Consider the following 18,229-nt stretch of genomic DNA (forward strand, 5'->3'; position numbering starts at 1 on the left):
ACTTAAAGAGGGCGGACGGGGAGCCGGTTAACGCCACTGCGGCGGAGGAACGAAAACCTCCGCATATGCTCAGGAGAACGGCGTCTCTTGCTTCTCGCGCAGAAGCCTCCCTGCCCCATACCAAAGGCTCCGGCTCCCTCGGATCGAGACCCACCCCCAACTCGCCCCTGCGCTTTCCCTTCTCTGGTCGAAGTCGGGAAAAGGCGCAGCCCCGTCCCGGCGGCGCTTTCTGAGCCGCCCCGATCGCTTCACCCGGCCCCGATGCTTGAGTTTTGGCACCGGACCGGAGCCCGCCCGCCTTGCCGAGCGCGCCCCGGGCCTGTCTCCCTCGCCCAGCCGGCCCGCGTGACTCATCCGGCTGCCGGCCCCCCGGAAAGGGCGGCTCCTCCCAGGGCAACCGGTGGGGCTGGGCCGGGACGCGCTCCTCCTCCTCCTCCCTCCCCGTTCGGGCGCGGGGGCGGGGAGAGCCGGGGCGGGGCAAGAGCCGGGCTGAGCGAGCGCGCCAGACGGCCGGGGAGCTGTGCGCCGGGAGGGTCCCCCTCTGGCATCTCCAAACGCGCCCTGGGCGCACCGTCCTTTCCTTGGCTCGCCCTACGTGCGCGGATCGAGGCTCCCGCGACGAGCTCAGGCACCGGATGCCGTTCCCCGGCGGCTTGTGGTGGTTGCTGTGCTGCAGGCAAGGTTTCACCTTGCTCCGACGCGACTATGGCGAGGCAGGCAAAGGGGGGGCGGACGACGACGAAGCTGAGGAGTCCTTCGAATTGCGCAGCAAAGGCGACGAGGTGAGTTTGGCAGCTCCCGGAGTTACTTGCTGCGCCCTATTCCCGCCGGGGGGCTGCAGCTTCTGCAGAGCTTGCCGGCAGATCTCACTAATTTTTTTTTTTTTAACCTTGCGCTTTTGCGAGGAGCCCGCGTGCCTTAACTCGTCCCCACGCCCCCGATACCGGGGGGGGACGGACGGGACCAAGAGGACAAAGTCTTCTGAACGCGCCTGGGACGAAAGTTCGCGCAGGTTAACTGCGGGTTCGCCTTTGGAAGCTCTGTCCTGTGCGTCGTGGGGGGGGGGGTGCGGATTGCTCGCTTTACTCAGTGTAAAGGAATTCGCTTGAAACGTGTTCGGAGGCTGTACTGAGCCTTGACTCATGCAGCCCTGGACCTGCGTTCTTCATTTGCAAAGGAGCAAATGAAGGTGGATCCAAGGAGGGCTGGCGCAGTAGAAATCAGTGCATATAAACTTCTTCAGGCGCTTTTGCACCTAGGTTATATGCTCTTTGGAGCCGATCTAACCTGCAGGATAGCACTCCCGGCCCCATCGGCGTGATTGTCTCCATCCTGTAAGCAGTTTGGAAGCCATCCCCAAGGCAGCACTGCCCCGTCTCCTCATCCTCCCAATTTCGGGGGAGGGTGAGCTTTCTCCGGATAGGTAGCGTCAACTAAGTCGCAGGAGTGATTTGCTGGCAACGTGAGTTGGGGAGCGGGTGTCTCCTCATATTCATAATCCTTATGTAATTCTACAGCCATGAATTATGCAGAATGAGCTGTTGTCTTGGCTGCTTGGGCACCTCTTGCTCCCAGCCCATTTCATTTTCACCGTGGGCAAAAGGAAGTCATGGAGAGCTGAAGCCTAGCCAGCTTCAAGAGTGACAGAGAGCAGGGCTGCCTTTTGGCTGGCCCGGACACAGGGCCCTTCACAACACGACCGGAGTTCAGAAAGAAGCCATTCATCTCCCCCACCCTGCATTCCCCTCTGCTTTCTCCCTGGGAAGCAAAAGGGGCACCGCCAATTCCTCCCTCTATTGCCCTATTGCCCACCTAACCGCCTCTTCCAGAATAGGACCCAGACCAGCTCCGAAGGATGAATTTCTTGACATCAGCTGAAGCCGTAGCCGTAGATTTGTGCCGGTTGATTTTTACAGGAATAGTGATGCTTGCTCTAGGGCAGAACGAGACTGTTCCCTCTAATAAAAGGTTTCCTTTCTCTGACCTAGTACTTTGGATACTAGGCATACCTTTGCACTTGTGTGCTTCCTCTGCAAGAGATCCGGAGAGCAGCAACACAAGAGCAGGGACTTTTCTGTGGTGGCTTCGCCTGGCGCCTTCATTACCTATCATTAGGCACCGGGCAAAAACACTCCTCTTCTCCCAGGCCTTTGGCTAATTAAGCAATCCATGGGCTTTTAAACAGTGTGTGGGGGTTATTGTTTGTTACGATGGTATTTTTTAATGTATTTTTACATTGTAAACCACCCCGTGATCCTTGGACGAAGTGTGGTACAGGCAAAAGGTTGCAGAGAAGCCGGTTGCGGTCTGGCTGGCCAAGGGACTTGAAAAGGTTTAGCTTAACCCGAAGCTGGATCTGCTGGGAAAATTGAGAGTCTTCTCTCTCTCTCTCACACACACACACCTTTCTGCTCTGAAACTTCTCCAGTCAGAAAGGCAGGTCCTATCACGAGGAACGGGACGTGACACGTTGGAGGCGATGCATCACTGCAGCCTGGAAGGAACAGGTTTGGGGTTCTCCAGATCTCCGTGTTATTAGACGTCCGTGGAAGAGGAAGCTCTAGCCCTGGGTTTGGAGGAGGGGGAAGGGACCTCCAAGCTGGACTGCGCAGCAAGTTGTAGCCTTGGTTTGCCAACACATTGCTGCCTCTGGCTGCATTTGCAGGTCCTGTTGCCCTCCCAAGAGGAAACAAAATTTGGGGCGGTAGATGATTTGGCTGAAGGCATGAAAAGGCTGCGTCACAAATCCCGGAGACAAGTTGTTGGGGGGCTAAATATACGCATGCTGCTTGAAGCGGATTGCCTCCCCTTCCTTTGCTCTCCCGTGGCTGGGGAGCACCTCCTATTTAATCCTGCTTAGCAGTAAAATCGGAAGCATGTATGTCCAGCTAAAGAAGGAATGGAGAAACTGTGGCCCTCTAGATGCTGTTGGGCTACAGTTCCCATCTCAGTTCTCCAAGGAATATGGCCACTGGTGGTGGAAGATGGGAGTCCATCAACAGCTCCCCAGCCCTCTCCATTTGCACCCTTCCCATGTTGAGAAGAAAAGTACCTCCATACCTGGAGCTTCTGTTTAATTACCATGGCTAATACCTTCTGATAGGCCCATTTATAGAGGATAGGTCCAATCCCATTTCAGAGCCATCTAAGCCCATGGCCATTGTCTCTTGTGGCTGTAAGTTCAACGCATTGTGTCAGGACTGGGGAACTTGCGGCCCTTCAGCTGTTCCTGGACTCCAGCTCCCATCAGCCCTAGCCAATGTTTAGGGATGATGGGAATTGTGGTCTAGCAATGCATTGTGTGACTTTCTTTTGTCTGTCCCCAGTCTGCTGGCCGACCAATTTAACAGGGTGACCCTCAGTTTTAGCATTGAAAGGGGTGGGGAAATTCCCCCTCCCCAATACCATGCCTGATTTTGCACACCTCTGTCTTAACCATCCTTGTCTGTCAGCCTGGATAGCTCAATTGGTTGGAGTGTGGCGCTGATAACGCCAAGGTTGCAGGTTTGATCCCCGTATAGGTTAGCTGCATATTCGTGCATACATAATCCTCAGGGTCCCTTCCAACTCTACAATTCTATGATTATCTGATTCATTCATTCTCCCCCCCTCAAAAAAAAAGTAATTTCCAAGTGCTCTAGCTTTTTTTTTTTTGGACAGGAGAAATGCTCCAGCTACTCCATCATGTCTTTTAACTATAGCCTTTGTGCGATGCTGCCAGAACCTGTTTTCCCCAACGGGGTGCTACGCCAAAGGAGAGCTGGGGTGGGCGTGAGCTCGCTTACCACTACAAAAGCAGCTTGCCTAGCTGGAGAGACCAGATCCTGAGACCGGTCATCTGATAGGTGTTAACTGGGCGTGCCGTAGTGTCACACACACCTTGCCCTGACCCCTCAGGAAATTTAAGGATTTGGAGCAGGCACCCTCAACCTTCGGCCCTCCAGATGTTTTCGGACTACAATTCCCATCGTCCCTGACCACTGTTCCTGTTGGCTAGGGACGATGGGAGTTGTAGTCCCAAAACATATGGAGGGCCGAGTTTGAGGGTGCCTGACTTGGAGGATGCTATCCAGCTTAGGTTGGCTGGGGTTAGGGTGGTCAGGGAAGAAGGGAGTTGAAGTTTGCCAACATCTGGAAGGCCACAGCTTCCTCACCCCCCAGCATTTGAAATTAGCCAGGTGCCAGGCACGTTTTGTGACTGGCGTGGGTCCGATTGCGACCACTTGGAGATCTCTGGATGCCAGGTTGGCAACAGTCACCCCCACCTGGCTGGCCTCTCCAGCTTATTTATTGCATTTATATCCCGCCTCTTTCTCCAAGGAGAACATGGTTCGCCCCCCCTCCAATTAATACCTACAACGATCCTGTGAGGTAGGCTGTGACTGGCCCAAGGTCACCCAGTCAGCTTCATGACCGAGTGCAGATTTGAACCGTGATCTCCCAGGTCATAGTCCGACACTCTTAGCCACTGCATCACCCTGGCTTCCTAGAGTACTTCTGCTGTGCTATGAGCTAAATCAAGTAGGCAAATAAATATGGGGGAAAGCAAAATGTCACTTGGAGAAGGAGCTGAAATATTTTCCTCGAAGCGTGAATTTGTTTTATTCTGGATTTCTTTATTTGATGATTTAATGGGTTGTAAAGCGCTTTGGGATTTCTTCTTCTTTGAGATATAAAGCAGTCTAGAAATGAACTGAAGAAAAAGAAAAAGAAATCTCATTGGGGGGTGGGGGTGGAATGGCGCCTAGACATTATGTTGTGGCGACCGTAACCTAGGTTTTAAAGTGCCATTTGGCAATGAGCTTATATGCCCGAGTTTCCTAACACGGCTCACCCCTGGTTTATGAACAGCAAGGCTCGGAAAGGGACGCCAAATTTCCCCCTTTCAGTAGCTTGTCTCCAAATCCAGTGCTTTTGCCACGCGATTTGATCCAAGGCTTTCTGAAAGAGGAATGCAGAATTTATTTTTCAGCCATGCAAGTTCCTTCATTTCGGGCCCTCAGAATGGTAAGGGAAAAAGCGTCCAGTTCCCTTCTCCATCAGGTTGTGGTGAGAAGTGATCAGACACAACCATGTTTTCACCCGCAGATTCCGCTTTGCCCAAGTGAGAAAATCCACGATTTGTCAACTTGCTCATTTATGTGGATTGTCGTCCGAAGAGTTCCATAAGATGGAACAGTTGCATTTTTAAGGGAGTAGAGTAATCTCTTTCGAAGGAGGCGGGAAAGCTGCTGTAGTCAATGGGTAAACTCTTAACAAAGAGTTTACTATTTCAAAACACTTTATTTCTAAAGTATTACAATGTTCACCTGAACCACAACCCTACCAAAGAAAGCAAAGAGAAGTATCTGGCTCCTTTTTGCTCCCTGCCCCCCCAGTCCCTCACAGTTCAGACTGCTAATCTGAAATATTTCATTTTTAAAATAATAATTTTTATTCATTTTATCCAATATAACAAAACAAACACACAACAGCAAAAGCAAAACGTAACATAAACAGTTAAACGCAACAATAAAACATACTATTTTTATCTAATTTTCTTAACATCTTAATGGGACTTCCTCTGGTCTTCCCTTCCTGGTTTCCATTTTAACTCCTATTTTAAGCAGGTTCATCTTCATATTTAATTTTCCTACCTCTTATTATCCATTTAATCAATTATTCGTTTTATAACCCATTCTTGCCTATTTTCTTAACTATCATATTTATTTTACCCCATCCTTCTTCTTCCCCCCCCTACTATTACTAGTGCTTCGAGGAACCCCTAGGTGTATCCTCTGAATTTCTTATCTTAAACCTTGAAATCATATATTCATTAACTTTTATAATTTTCCCATTTTCCGACTCCCCCACCTCCCCCTCCCCGTCTTGCAATTCCGCTGACAGATCATATTCCCCAACCCCTCTTCAGACCAATATAATCTGAAATATTTCAAGTAAAGGTACTTTTTCGGTTGATTATGGGGGCTTGCAGACTCAAAGAGGGCCCTTCCTTACCATGCAAATTTGAGATAATTGCTACAAACAACCATTAAACTTTTAAAAGCCTTCCTGAGCCTAGTTATTATAGTATGGCCTCATTCACTTCTCCTGGAGAAGAGGGAAGGGATGGACACCTGTCAGAGCAGGGGGAGGGGTGTTTCATTTTCATTTTTCATTTCACATTTAATTTGTATACCGTCTTTCTATTTCACTGTACCCAAGGTGGTTTACAAGCTGAAGAAACAAAGAATGTACACCATATAACAATCCAAACCAATACAAAAATGTGATAATAAAACATAACTTTAAAATAAGCAACTTATATCAAATAAAGTAAGATTCAGCAATCCCTTAGAATAGTATAGAATATTAAATACCAGTATATAAGAATTAAACAGAAATCCACTCTTAACAATTACAGTAGATAATTTCTAAACTATAATCAATAAAAAACAACGGCAAGTCACAGTTTATAAAATAATACAATACAAATTTGAGAAGCAGAGATTGGAGGGTGGGGCAAGGCAGGAGGAAAGGTCTTGCCTGATGGACAGCTGGAAGTCTCTCCTCTTGAGGAGACCTTGAGGAGTCCTGCGTAGGGTTCTCCTTGCCGGAAGCAAATTAGGGCCTTCTCCCACAAAGACTCTGAACAGGGGCGTCGCTGGGGAGGGGCGGTGGGGGCGGTACGCCCCCAGTGACAGGGTGAGCAGCGGCGGGTGGGGGCGACCCCTCCCGCCACTCCCACGCGCCGCTGCGCCCTCCGTCACCCCGGGAGCAGCAGCACACGGATGGGGTGCTGCCGCCGCTTTTTTCGGCGGGGGGGGGGTCGACCAGCGAGGGGGGGTGTCACGCTTGTCACCCCCTCATCGCTGGTCACCACCCCCCGCCGAAAAAAAACCGCGGGGGGGGGGCCGGGAAAGGAAGCAGAGCAGGCGAGTTTAAGCGCCGCTCTGCTTCCTTTTCCCCTTTCCGCTGCTTTTTTTCGGCGGGGGGGGGGCCCGACCAGCGAGGGGGGGTGTCACGCTTGTCACCCCCTCCTCGCTGGTCACCCCCCCCGCCGAAAAAAACCGCGGGGGGGGGGCGGGGAAAGCCTGGAAAGGAAGCAGAGCAGGCGCGTTTAAGCGCCGCTCTGCTTCTTTTCCAGGCTTTCCGCCCGCTTTTTTTCGGCGGGGGGGGGGGCCCGACCAGCGAGGGGGGGTCACGCTTGTCACCCCCTCCTTGCTGGTCACCACCCCCCGCCGAAAAAAACCGCGGGGGGGGGGGCGGGGAAAGCCTGGAAAGGAAGCAGAGTAGGCGCGTTTAAGCGCCTCTCTGCTTCTTTTCCAGGCTTTCCGCCCGCTTTTTTTCGGCGGGGGGGGGCCGACCAGCGAGGGGGGGTCACGCTTGTCACCCCCTCCTCGCTGGTCACCCCCCCCGCCGAAAAAAACCGCGGGGGGGGGCCGGGAAAGCCTGGAAAGGAAGCAGAGCAGGCGCGTTTAAGCGCCGCTCTGCTTCTTTTCCAGGCTTTCCGCCCGCTTTTTTTCGGCGGGGGGGGGGGCCGACCAGCGAGGGGGGCGCGCTTGTCACCCCCTCCTCGCTGGTCACCACCCCCTGCCGAAAAAAAGCCTCGGAAAGGGGGAAATCCCCCCTTTCTGCATACACGTGCGTCGGGAAGTCATGATGACGTCCCGACGCACGCGTCGTGCCCCTCCCCCAGGGGGGTGCCTCTGCGCTGCCGCCGCCCCCAGCAGCGCAGAGGCTAGCGACGCCACTGACTCTGAACCTGCAGTTTCCAGCTCTGGTAGCTTAATCCTGCTAGGAAGTCATCTGAGAAGGGTTCTAGGAGAGCAGTCTCAACTCCTGGTTGTTTCACCAGGCAACGGATGAGTGTTGGCCTAAGACCTGGGAGACCAGGGTCCATATTTCCACTCAGCCATGAAGCTCACCACCACTGACCCCAACCTACCTCACAGGCTTGTTGTGAGGATAATAATGGAAAGCAAAAGAGCCACGGACATCATCTTCAATGTTCGAAATTAGCTAATTGGCCAAGTCAAGATGCCTGGGCTCCAGGATGGCGTCTGACATCTCTACCATCTGGGGATCATTGGATCTGGACTGTTTTCACACACTAGTACCACGTCCTGTAGAATTCTGTCCGTTATATTTTATCTGCACAATCAGAATGAATTTCTGGAACCAAACTGATGTTTTTTCCTTCTTCTGTGCAGCCTGAGTAGGAGTAGTCACCATTAGGAAAAAGATGTGCAAATAGGTCATTATATGTGTCAGGACGTGGGTGGCGCTGTGGGTTAAACCACAGAGCCTAGGGCTTGCCGATCAGAAGGTCGGCGGTTCGAATCCCTGCAACGGGCTGAGCTCCCGTTGCTCGGTCCCAGCTCCTGCCCACCTAGCAGTTCGAAAGCACGTCAAAAGTGCAAGTAGATAAATAGGTACTGCTCCGGCGGGAAGGTAAATAGTGTTTCTGTGTGCTGCTCTGGTTCACCAGAAGTGGCTTAGTCATGCTGGCCACATGACCCGGAAGCTGTATGCCGGCTCCCTCGGCCAGTAGCACGAGATGAGCGCCGCAACCCCAGAGTCAGACACGACTGGACCTAATGGTCAGGGGTCCCTTTACCTTTACCTTTACCTTTATGTGTGGATAAGTTCTTAAGTTCTTAAGCTAGCTCAAGGTTGTCATCTGAACCAGCCAGATGCTTAACAGAATCACAGTCAGTCCATCATTTGGAAAATCATCATCATTCTGTATTCGACCGTCAGTCAGAAAAAATACATTTATCCATACAGAATTAAAACATTTAAAACATCTAAAGGAACTTTAGAATAAAACCTAGCCAGCACTAAGATGAAGCTATACAGATAAACCCATGCATTTGGAAAATAAGATTTTAGTGCTTGCCGCGGCAGCACATAAACTGAAATTGGAGCATGGAAAAAATAAGACTTTAGAGCCTTCTTGCCCCAAAATGGCAACCAGACATTCTGTTTTGGTGACTGTGATCTTGGTTTAAGGAGCCATTTGGCCCCTAGCTTATATATCTTGAGTTTCTAACGCTGGTTTGAGCTCTTTGGAGGAAAGTTGGGACAAGAAAGCTATATAATATAATATAATATAATATAATATAATATAATATAATATAATATAATATAATATAATATAATATAGCATTGTTCTGGAAGCACTCTGTGTGTGTGCCGTTTCTAGTGATCAGCTATTATGAAACTGTAGGCTCTGGGTTGCCCTCAACTTGGACACGGGACTGTAGCATTTATTTACCAACCTTTGCATGGGCACCCACTGGAAAGATGCAAAAACAAGGGCAGGGCCTCTTGCACTTTGAATAATTGTGCAGAAGGCGGCATTTCAAGAGTTGTCGCTTGCATGGGACGAAGATGGCCCCATCGGTGCTGCAAACCTTGCTGTTTGGTGCTTTGGGGAAATGGTGGCTCCCGGAAGCTGGCATTCCCCACCCCCATAACACGAGGATAGTTGAGAGCTAAGGGAATCACAGCAAGTCTTATAGTGTTGGGGGATGTGGTGGGATGGCTGCCAGGCAGCGCCGCTTCTGCTGGTCCTCTTTTGCAAGCCCCCTTCTTCCTCTCTGTGTGCCCAGTGCTTGCCCTCTGGGCAGATAAATATAGTGCTGTTAACTATGTGCTGGGCAACAGTGCCAGATTGCAGGCATACTGTGATTTTTTTTTTTTAAAGATACAATACGGCCTGACATATTACAATGGCACTCACGAAATGAAGACAGCTTTTGCTTGTGTCTTCGCCTCCACATACTCGCTGTTTCTTGCTGTCTTTTCAGCCATGATCCTCTTCCTCTGTAGGTTGGGACAACGTTGAAGCTAGGGCTAGCTTGGTGCATGAATTTTAATATGCTTGCAAATGCTAAAGGTTTTAAGCTGAAGAGAGCAAGATGGTGCATGTTGCCGAAACAAAAGGAAACCCAGCAATGTTTTGCATTTTCAAGCATCATCAGAACATCACACTTCTTCTGCTTTGCTGATAATAATAATAATAATAATAATAATTTATTATTTATTATTTATACCCCGCTCATCTGGCTGGGTTTCCCCAGCCACTCTGGGTGGCTTCCAACAGAACATTAAAATGCAATAATCTATTAAACATTAAAAGCCTTCCTAAACAGGGCTGCCTTCAGATGTCTTCTAAAGGTCGGGTAGTTATTTTTTTCTTTGACATCTGGTGGGAGGGCATTCCACAGGGCGGGTGCCACTACCGAGAAGGCCCTCTGCCTGCTTCCCTATAACTTGGCTTCTCGTAGTGAGGGAACCGCCAGAAGGCCCTCGGCACTGGACCTCAGTGTCCGGGCAGAATGATGGGGGTGGAGACGCTCCTTCAGGTATACTGGACCGAAGCCATTTAGGGCTTTAAAGGTCAGCACCAACACTTTGAATTGTGCTCGGAAACGTACTGGGAGCCAATGTGGGTCTTTCAAGACCGGTGTTATGTGGTCTCGGCGGCCGCTCCCAGTCACCAGTCTAGCTGCCACACTCTGGATTAGTTGTAGTTTCTGGGTCACCTTCAAAGGTAGCGCCACGTAGAGAGCATTGCAGTGATCCAAGCGGGAGATAACTAGAGCATGCACCACTCTGGCGAGAGAGACAGGTAGGGTCTCAGCCGGCGTACCAGATGGAGCTGGTAGACTGCTGCCCTGGATACAGAATTAACCTGCGCCTCCATGGACAGCTGTGAGTCCAAAATGACTCCCAGGCTGCGCACCTGGTCCTTCAGGGGCACAGTTACCCCATTCAGGACCAGGGAGTCCTCCACACCTGCCCGCCTCCTGTCCCCCCAAAAACAGTACTTCTGTCTTGTCAGGATCCAACCTCAATCTGTTAGCCGCCATCCGTCCTCCAACCTGATAATTTTCTGAACGATTAATTCATTTTTAAACACAGCCTACGTGTTGGAAAGGCTGATTTTATGCATGCTGAGTGAGTCACAAATCAGGATTCACTTCTTCTTTTCCATTGCTAGTTCCACCTTATGATAATAAAGGCGTTTGTCCTTCTCTTGTGTTGTATCCTTCTCCATAGCCTTGGTCAACATTTTGATCTCCTATATTAGCGACTGCCACTTTCTCTAATTCAGATGAAATCACCAGCAATGGCAGCACATACTATGCTGTGCTGTATGTATGTAGTCACTGCATAGCATGGATGTGAAGCAAGGAACCTCTAGCAGCAATAGCAGCCTTTTGTGGGCATTATTTGGGCGCCACAACTTTCGGGGTGTCCTGGTTTTCACTTTCTGAAATACGGCAAACCCTAGGCTTTTGGCCCATACCTGAATTTGTACATTCCTCAGCTCGTCACTTTCAAGTCATAGTGTTTTCGATCCTGAAATCTGGCAGCATTTATGATAACGGGTGGTGATAATTAACTGAGCTAGGAGAAAAAGGGTTCTACTTTTTTTGGGGGGGGTAAGCATTTGAAGGTGTACGAGGGTCTCCCCGCCACTTCCAGCGTTGCTTCTTCTCCGGAATAATCCTTCCACACTCTCTTGGCGCCTGCTGCCAGCCTGCCTGCCCCTGCAGGATTGTGGCAGCCCGTGCCAACTTGATCTGAGTTATAACAGGTGTTCTAATGCCAGAGGACAGTTGGTGCCCTGTCTATAACAGGCTACCTGTTGCAGCAGCTCCCTGGCTTTATATTTAGCCTCTCCCCGTTTTTTCCACCTGGCCTTTGCTCTGGCAGGGAGAGGGGGGCCAGGAGGAGTGCAGGGCCTATGTCGAAACTGGACCTGGCTGTGTGTCCTACACTGCACTGCCCCTCCCTCTCCCCCCTTCCCCGGTCCCCTTTAACTGTGCCAGGACAACCGAGCCCCTTTGAATAAGGTGCACAAGGCCAGGTTTTCCTCTTGCCCTCTGCTGGGGGCTGTTCAGCTCTCCTGGCTTGCCCATCCCCCTTTGCAGGGGAAGGAAGCCTTAGCTACAATAGGACTTTGTTTGCCTGTATCTTACTCAGCAATGTGCTTGTGCAATTCTGCACAGCCCCGGAGCCCAACGCCAAGGTCGGCTGAGGATACAGGAACCCGTTCAGCTGCTGCAGCTTGCGGTGTGTGTGTGCGGGGTGGAGGTGGGGGGGTGGCGGAGCGGGTGGTGGTGGTGTTGGCTAGCCAGACAGACTGTGGCCTGGGAGGGGCAGCAGCCCAGACGAGGCAGCCTGGGAAAATTGCAGATTAATAATTCACTCCCATGTGTGGTTGGGGAAATGGGAGGGCCAACGTTACTGTGCATTTTTCCCCCCAATCTCTCTTCGGGCCGGCCTCTTGCTTTTGTGTGAGAACACACACACACACACAACATAAAAATGTGCGACAGAGGGTGTTGTTCCGGCTCTTGAAATCCCCCCACCCTCGGTCTGAAAAGCCTTCTAGCACGTCTCCTTATCCAAATCACCTGCAAAGCGTAGCTTTTGTTTTCTGTGTCCTCATCAGTGTCTCCCTCCCCACCTTGCTTTTCAGGGAGCTCCCTTGCAGGTGAACGTCACCCAGCCCAGTCGGACCAGCAGCGGTTCCGAAAGGTGAGCAGCGAAGGGTCGTGGGGTAGCTCAGTCGGTAGAGCACAAGGCTGTGAATCCCAGGGTCGCGGGTTCGATCTCCACGTTGGTCAAAAGATTCCTGTGTTGTATGGGGTTGAGCCGGATGACCTTTGCGGTCCCTACCAACTCTACCATTCTGATTCAATTTGGGGCGTGGCACTCGAATAGGCAAGTGTATTGGTGGGGGTGGGGTTGGAGTAGCTGTTCATGTCAGAATTCTGGCTCCTGTCAGCAGAAACCTGTAGGATCCTGCAACTCTTGTGATTGGCTTAGGCCCTGACACTTATTCTTTTAAAAAAATAAAAATAAAGACCTATTTGGTCAACTAGATCTTTTCCCCACTCCCATGCCTGCAATCTAAGTCAGAACCCCTGCCCATCAAAGGCCAATGACTGCCTGCCCCTTCTGTATGTTGCCAATTTATTCCCTTCTTCGATGCTGTCATCAGGCTCCACCTTTGGCCCAAAGCAAAATACTGGAAAGGTATTAGTGAATACGGTTTTTTAAAAAATCTCTACGGCTGAAGCCGGCCTCCGTGACAAAAACCACCTTTGCTTCGAAGTCCTACCTTCTGATTTGGGATGCCCAGTGGTTGGCAACGCACTGCATGTGCTTTTCTTGTTGCATGTTTAAAAAAAGCCACTCCTGGGACTTGGTCCTGTCTCAAATTAGCATATGACTGGGGGTTCCTACTGACTTAGATTGCAGGCATAGGAGTGGGGGATCATTCTAGTTGCCCAAATAGGTCTTTAATTTTTTTTTAAAAAAAGAATTAAGTGGCAGGGCCTAAGCTTGCCTAGAAAACCCACCCTCTCCCCTGAAAGTTTTCTCTCAGATATCTGGAGGCGGCTGTGTGGGGAAAACACTTTGTGCATGTTCAGATGCACCCTGTTACCGTTTTACATGAGAACTGGCTAGCTCGGGGGGGGGGGAATTGGACCAGATGATCCTCATGGTGCCTTCCAACTCTGCAGTTCTGTGATTCTCTGTTTTAGAGCAGAGGGGAGCCATAGCTCAGTGGCAGAGCAACCTTCTTTGCAAATAAAAGACCCCAGGTTCATTTGCCGATATCTTCAAGTAGGACTAGGGAGAGAAACCCCATCTGAAACCCCGGAGAACCGCTGCAAGTCATTGTAGATTATTATTATTATTATTATTATTATTATTCATTTATTTCATTTCTATACCCCTTTATAATTTTTAACAAAAATCTCAAAGCGGTTTACAGCATATTAAGCATCAATAAAACAATCCAGCACCAAACATTTCTGAAGGAAGTACACAGTCAAAGCAACACAATTAACAGGAAACCAAAATACCATCTCAAAAGATTTCAAAATAAAACATTACAAAGGAGGTCAACTGCGGAATACATATTTAACACAGAAGTTTACCAAAAAAGAAAAGAAAAGAAAAAGAAATCTTAAACATTTCAAAAGAAAACATTGCTGAGTGAAGTCAAATATAAAATGCACATTTAACAAGAGAATGAAAGATTATCATAAGCATGGCTCGGCGGCCTGGCAGGCACAAAAAGATGGGGCAAAAGAACCCAATAATTAGGATCTGTCGTCAGGCATCGTGATTGTAGATGACGCTGAGCTACACAGACCAATTTCCTGACACAGAAAACCTAAGAGTTCAGCCCCGATTTGGGGGGCATTCCTCCTGGGCCTCAGATTAATGCGTCCCAAGAGCATCTTGTTTTGTTCCTTCTTGGAAGGTTTCTCGCTTCTTTCTCAACTAGAGAGCAACAGAGAGAGAGAGAGAGGAGAAGCAGTTGTGGGAAGAATTCTGTCTGGTGACCCACACTCCTCCCGCCCCGCTTGCAAGCTAATGGTTCCCAGCTGGGGTCAGGCTTAGCGACGGCGCCTGGAGGAAAGGGACTCCAGCATCTTCCTCTGTTGCAAGACAGGGCCTGGGAAAAAGGCCGAGGGGAACAGAGGCCCGTGTGCGAAGCTGAGAGCTCTGGGGTTCGTCCTCCACAGAGCGAGTGTCTGAACATAGCTGTGGCTGAGCGCCTGGGCAAAGCAGAAAGGAAAAGGGACGAATGATGCCTTTTGGGAGGGGGGTTAAAAACATCTAGGTGGCAGTGGACCACCTATATATATTGCTGTTGTTTAGTTGTTTAGTCGTGTCTGACTCTTCGTGACCCCATGGACCAGAGCACGCCAGGCACTCTTGTCTTCCACTGCCTCCCGCAGTTTGGTCAAACTCATGTTGGTAGCTTCGAGAACACTGTCCAACTATCTATCTATCTATCTATCTATCTATCTCAGTGTTTTTCAACCACTGTTCCACGGTACACTAGTGTGCCGCGAGATATTGTCTGGTGTGCCGTGGGAAAAATTGAAAAATTACTTTATATATAGTCAATATAGGCACAGAGTTATTTTTTTTTAACATTTTCTAATGGTGGTGTGCCTCGTGATTTTTTTCATGAAACAAGTGTGCCTTTGCCCAAAAAACGTTGAAAAACACTGATCTATCTATCTATCTATCTAATTGTAGAGTTGGGACCACACAGGTCATTTAATCCACCCCCCTGCAGTGCAAGAATCTTTTTGCCCAACGTGGGCAAGTCTCGAACTAGGTGTCTGGACAAAGGACAGCAGGAGGTGCCTGAGATGGGTGCCTCTCAATCTGCACTCGATCCTCGGGACCTATTCTCATTACCAGGGCGAGCAAAGTGGTCAACGAAGGAGATCGAGCAAGCACGGGCGTTGATTTCTCTTATCATGGTATCACGTACTTCCGGGTCAAAGGCCGTGGGCTTGGCTGGCAGCACCTCTTTTCTTGGTAGGGGAGCTTTCCTTTCTACCTGAGCTCACCTGGCAGGCTATCAGGGTGCCACGTTCTGATCTTGGATGGGGCCGAAGCCCAGCAGTGGATGTGGCCAGGACCAAAGCGTAGATGGGACCATCCTTGGCTCCCTCACAATCCCCTCTCTTTCCCTCTTATTCCCCACTCTGCAGTCTGCTATGGGAGGGATGGGTCACTCTTGCCAGAAACCTAAAACTGGCCTTCAAAGTTAGTCCGGCACCTGCTATTTGCCTGCCCTTGTCCTGGTGTAACTGGGAGTCTTGGTTTGCCTATTTTCCATCTCCCTTGTGGGGTGTGTGGGGGCCCCCAGTCTGCCTCCCTCTGGTTATGGAGAGCCCTCCCTCTAAGCCCCGAATGGATTATACCGTAAGTGCTCATTTCGTAGTAACAAATGATAGTACCCCTGAGTGGGACGAGCGCCTGAAATTGAGCTTGGAGTCGCTCCCAGAAAGGATAATATTGTATATCCCGGACCCATGGAAGTGTACAAATGGGAAATAGCACTTGCAAGTGGACCCTATGCATTGGGGGGGGGGAGGAAGCAGAGCCGAAATTCAGAGATGGCGGTGGGTGGATAAGGCTGGAAATCGCTTACGATTTCACACATTTTGGAGCAGTCCTAACAACACTGAGGGGGGGGGGAGGGGGAGCCCAATTCAAATATGAAAGTCAGAAGCAAAAATCAATAAAATAAATGTGGGGCTGGAATCACTTCATAGACTCCCTTCATAGAGAAGGTTGCAGGATTTAGGGGTGGTGGTGGGGAAGCCCTTCCCTTCCTCTTTTGTCGCCCCCCCCCGTTGCCAAAACGCACACGCTGTTCCCTCGGACAATCCAGCCGGCATCCTCTCCTCTCCTGAGCTCCTTCGTTTCCCAAATTCTTGGCAGCCTTTCTATATAAACAGCTTATTTTTAGCCGGAGGTTAACAGTGCAAGAGCTCTCGGCCCACTTTCCCACAGCCGTGGAGGGAAGTCGGTGTGGGGCCGCGTCCGAGGAGGAGGAGGAGGAGGAGATGAAGCAGTGGGGACGGGTGCTAGAATGTGCGTAGGCTGCAGTTTGGTGTTCTGTGGGGAGTGAGGCGAGGAAACTTGGGGGCACGCAGTTTTCAAACCCTGAGCCCCACCTTTAGCTGAACATTAGCAGTTTTGGGCCTGTGACTTAATTTTTGACCATATAGGTTGCGAACCCACTTTAGTTCCAGTTGAAATGCAGTTGTTGTTTTTTTTTACTCCCGACCCACCAGTGGGAGACCTGGCCTCCGGAGATGGGTCACACCCAGGGTGGATCTCACGATTTAAATCACTAGTCAGTAAGAGTTGATTTAAATCATTTTTTTTTTAAACAGAAAGACTCATTCTTGCTGGTATAATCTTAATGTTTACAACCAGATGAAGGTTTCATTTTTGGAAGAATAAATTTTCAGAGTGGTTTTTGCAGTTACATAAAAAATTACTGATATGGTTATACTACTAGAAATACATAGACAGATAATTATGAAATTATTCCAGTTACAGGTAGGTAGCCGTGTTGGTCTGCCATAGTCAAAACAAAACAAAATAAAAAATAAAAAAAATCCTTCCAGTAGCACCTTAGAGACCAACTAAGTTTGTTCTTGGTATGAGCTTTCGTGTGCATGCACCATACCAAGAACAAACTTAGTTGTTCTCTAAGGTGCTACTGGAAGGATTGTTTTTATTTTTTATTTTATTTTGTTTTGACTGTGAAATTATTGTGAGGTTTAATAAGTTAACTGTTTATATTTGGACAACTTTTCTGCTGTACTTTATTGGAAGGAGAAAAAACATCCATTTCCTTAATAACATTTTAAACAATTTATTTAACTAAAACAATAACATTATAGCATATGTATCCATGTTTGTTAAGTGATGCGGTTAAACAATTAAAAAAACAAACAGACTGAGTACACACATGAAAAACTTAAAACAAATCCTTATTTCCTGATGAATAGCCTTTGGACTGTAATGTAACTTAAATAGAAAACTAGAAAGATTCCCTCCCCAAAAGCATTTTATTTTTAAAAAAATCCAATTTAAATAAAATAAAATCCAATTAACATTTTAAAAATCTTAATTATTATTATTATTTTTAAAAAAATAATTGTTGATTTTTAACCACCCTGACTGCCGTTTTCTCCCTGCCTTGCTACCCAGCTCAGGTTGATCTCATCTCTTTACCTCAGGCATATGTAACCCCAGAGGTAAAGCAAGGCCCTTCAAGGCTGTCAGTTCGGCCCTCAGCAACCCCCTTTGCAGCCACACACCGTCTCTCCAGACCGCAGCCCTCACCAGCCCCAGAATATTGCCTGACTAGAATATTTCCTTGCACTCAGAGGGGCATAGAAACTAGCCTATGTGGAAAGGTTTGAGCATTTGCATTTGTTGCTCCAACCACTTTTGGCCCCCAGAAGCTTGCTGACAGGGGATTGCGGCCCTCGAGCTCGGCGTGGTTTTCCGGCCCTGCTTGACCCACTCTGTCGTCCCACAGGTCTCTGCCAGTGTCCGAAGAAACGCACAGTCTTATCACAGAGAAGAAGAACGAGAGACTGCAAGGAGAACCCGATGCTATCGTGAAAGGTGGGGTCTTAAACGCAACGCGACTCCCCAAGCAGAATCGGGGCTCCTTGGTTTCGTTTGGGTTTTCATTATTCCTGCCTCTGGGGAAGGGTGGTAGGACTACCCGACGCTGCCCAGCCTTTTTTCAGCAGGGTGGTTCCCAGTCATTTGGAGGACGTGCGTGTTGAAGGGATGAAAAGCGTGGTTCTTGGACCGCAAGTTGCGCTGAATTAAACAGCAGCCACAGAGCGTTTTTATCTTCAATGGTTTTGCAAGA

At 49.3% G+C, this 18,229-nt stretch overlaps 1 protein-coding gene across 2 annotated transcripts in view; it reads left to right on the top strand.

Annotated features, from left to right (window-relative positions):
- Nucleotides 1–491: 491 nt before the first annotated feature.
- The window catches only part of PLEKHH3 (pleckstrin homology, MyTH4 and FERM domain containing H3), a 29,270-nt gene continuing 11,532 nt past the window's right edge, over nucleotides 492–18,229 (top strand). For both annotated transcript variants that reach the window (XM_033170123.1, XM_033170124.1), the window contains exons 1-3: nucleotides 492–782; nucleotides 12,479–12,537; nucleotides 17,885–17,973. In XM_033170123.1, coding sequence (XP_033026014.1) covers nucleotides 636–782; nucleotides 12,479–12,537; nucleotides 17,885–17,973 — 295 coding nt within the window. In that variant the 5' untranslated portion in view covers nucleotides 492–635. The remainder of the gene's footprint in view (nucleotides 783–12,478; nucleotides 12,538–17,884; nucleotides 17,974–18,229) is intronic.

Source organism: Lacerta agilis, chromosome 14 (genome assembly GCF_009819535.1).
Source record: "Lacerta agilis isolate rLacAgi1 chromosome 14, rLacAgi1.pri, whole genome shotgun sequence".
Lineage (NCBI taxonomy): Eukaryota > Metazoa > Chordata > Lepidosauria > Squamata > Lacertidae > Lacerta > Lacerta agilis.